Source organism: Amblyraja radiata, chromosome 45, assembly GCF_010909765.2.
Source record: "Amblyraja radiata isolate CabotCenter1 chromosome 45, sAmbRad1.1.pri, whole genome shotgun sequence".
Taxonomy (NCBI): Eukaryota; Metazoa; Chordata; class Chondrichthyes; order Rajiformes; family Rajidae; genus Amblyraja; species Amblyraja radiata.
This window is the reverse complement of record NC_046000.1, coordinates 5196704-5199234: the sequence shown is the minus strand read 5'-3', so window position 1 is coordinate 5199234 and position 2531 is coordinate 5196704. Positions and strand designations below refer to the sequence as shown.

The following is a 2531-nucleotide window of genomic DNA, read 5'->3' as shown; positions in this document are numbered from 1 at the left end:
GTCGGATTGGGAATGGGAGGGGGAGTTGAAGTGCTGAGCCACCGGGAGTTCAGGTAGGTTATTGCGGACTGAGCGGAGGTGTTCGGCGAAACGATCGCCCAACCTCCGCATAGTCTCCCCGATGTAAATCAGCTGACATCTAGAGCAGCGGATGCAGTAGATGAGGTTGGACGAGATACAGGTGAACCTTTGTCGCACCTGGAACGACTGCTTGGGTCCTTGAATGGAGTCGAGGGGGGAGGTGAAGGGACAGGTGTTGCATTTCTTGCGGTTGCAACGGAAAGTGCCCGGCGAGGGGGTGGTACGGAAGGGAAGGGAAGAATTGACAAGGGAGTTGCGGAGGGAGCGGTCTTTGCGGAAGGCAGACATAGGGGGAGATGGGAAGATGTGGCGAGTGGTGGGGTCACGTTGGAGGTGGCGGAAATGGCGGAGGATTATTTGTTGTATTTGCCGGCTGGTGGGGTGAAAGGTGAGGACTAGGGGGACTCTGCCCTTGTTGCGAGTGCGGGGATGGGGAGAGAGAGCAGTGTTGCGGGGTATGGATGAGACCATGGTGCGAGCCTCATCTATGATGGCGGAGGCGAATCCCCGTTCCCTGAAGAATGCGGACATTTCCGACACATCCGCTCAGTCCGCAATAACCTACCTGAACTCCCGGTGGCTCAGCACTTCAACTTCCCATTCCCAATCCGACCTCTCTGTCCTGGGTCTCCTCCATTGCCAGAGTGAGCAACACCGGAAATTGGAGGAACTGCACCTCATATTCCGCCTGGTTTGCTTGCGTCCGGTGGGCATGAATATTGAATTCTCCCAATTTTGCTAGCCCTTGCTGTCTCCTCCCCTTCCTTAACCCTCGAGCTGTCTCCTCCCATCCTCCCGCCCTCGGGCTCCTCCTCCTCCCTTTTCCCTTCCTTCTCCCCCCCCACCCTCCATCAGTCTGAAGAAGGATTTCGGCCCGAAACGTCGCCTATTTCCTTCGCTCCATAGATGCCGCTGCACCCGCTGAGTTTCTCCAGCATTTTTGTGTACCTTCGATCTTCCTGCATCTGCAGTTCCTTCTTGAACGTATTTAATTGTCATATGTACCGTGAACGGAACAATGAAATTCTTACTCGCAGCAGTATAATTAACATCTTAACGCAATGCACTTACATACAAAATGATAATCAAAAAAGCAATGATTATGTGATGTAGCAAATTGTATTGACATACAGATTTATAGTTTGGCGGCTATTTCAAAGTTCGAGTTTTGGAGGGACTGGCAGTTATTTTCAGCACTTTTCTGTTGTGGGTTTTGATTGGTAGATAAAACAGTTCTGTGATTGGGTCATTCTTCACACCAATGAGATCATGTCCTTTTTCACCAATCACCAGCGGTTCTCTGGATTCCTCAAACAGGTATAAGAAAGGCGAGTCTGTGACCATTTTCTCATTCTGCGTGTACAAAACATCAGGAGATGTCTGGACGAGGAAAAACCAGCGGCAAAGCTCGGGCCAAGGCCAAGTCTCGCTCGTCCCGGGCTGGACTGCAGTTCCCGGTCGGTCGTGTTCATAGGCACTTGAGGAAAGGCAACTATGCTAAGCGGGTGGGTGCAGGAGCCCCTGTCTATCTGGCTGCTGTGCTCGAGTATCTGACGGCTGAAATCCTCGAGCTGGCCGGCAACGCGGCCCGGGACAACAAGAAGAGCCGCATCATCCCCAGACATCTGCAGCTGGCCGTCCGCAACGACGAGGAGCTCAACAAACTGCTGGGAGGGGTGACCATCGCTCAGGGCGGTGTGTTGCCCAATATCCAGGCCGTGCTGTTGCCCAAGAAAACTGGCGGAGCGGGCAAGTAAGCGAGAGAAACTCAACATAGTGACCCAAAGGCTCTTTTCAGAGCCACTCACCATGTCTGGAAGGGCTGATCATCGGTTATGTTTAGTGCGGGACAAGTGTGCCTTGTCGTTGTCGAAAACCGACTGCACATTGAGTTGTCTACACGGTGGCGGAGCGGTAGACCAACTGCCTTACAGCGCCAGAGACCCTGGTTCGATCCTGACTACGGGCGCTTCCCTGTACACAATTTGTAGGTTCTCTCCGTTTCCTCCCACACTCGAAAGACGTCCAGGGTTGTAGGTTAATTGGTTTGATATAAATGTTTAGAAATATATGTTTTTCAAACACCTATCATTTGTAGGATAGTGTTCAAGTGTGAGGATCGCTAGTCGGTGCGGACTCGCTGGTTCGAAGGGTCAGTTTCCGCGTTGTACCTCAAAACTAAACATGAAACAGCGGTTGGTTGATGCGGAAAGATACATTTAGGTAGATATTCATCAGAACATAGTCAGCGACCCATAGTAAGAGATCCTCCTCGAAGCCAACTCCGTTTAGAAACAGAAAATAGGTGCAGAGAAGGCATTTCGGCCCTTCGAGCCTGCACCACCATTGAATATGATCATGGCTAATCTCAGTATCCTGTACCTGCCTTCTCTCCATACCCCCTGATCCCTTTAGCCACAAGGGCCATATCTAACTCCCTCTTAAACATA

At 51.6% G+C, this 2531-nt stretch overlaps 1 protein-coding gene across 1 annotated transcript; it reads left to right on the top strand.

Moving 5' to 3' along the window:
* Positions 1-1175: 1175 nt before the first annotated feature.
* Positions 1176-1888, top strand: LOC116968633 (histone H2AX-like). The gene has a single exon (XM_033015398.1). The coding sequence runs from the start codon at positions 1458-1460 to the stop codon at positions 1836-1838; it is 381 nt and encodes a 126-aa protein (XP_032871289.1). The 5' UTR covers positions 1176-1457; the 3' UTR covers positions 1839-1888.
* The last annotated feature ends 643 nt before the right edge of the window (positions 1889-2531 follow it).

Coding starts and splice junctions, on each gene's coding strand:
- LOC116968633 (XM_033015398.1), top strand. CDS start 1,458: ATGTCTGGACGAGGAAAAACCAGCGGCAAAGCTCGGGCCAAGGCCAAG.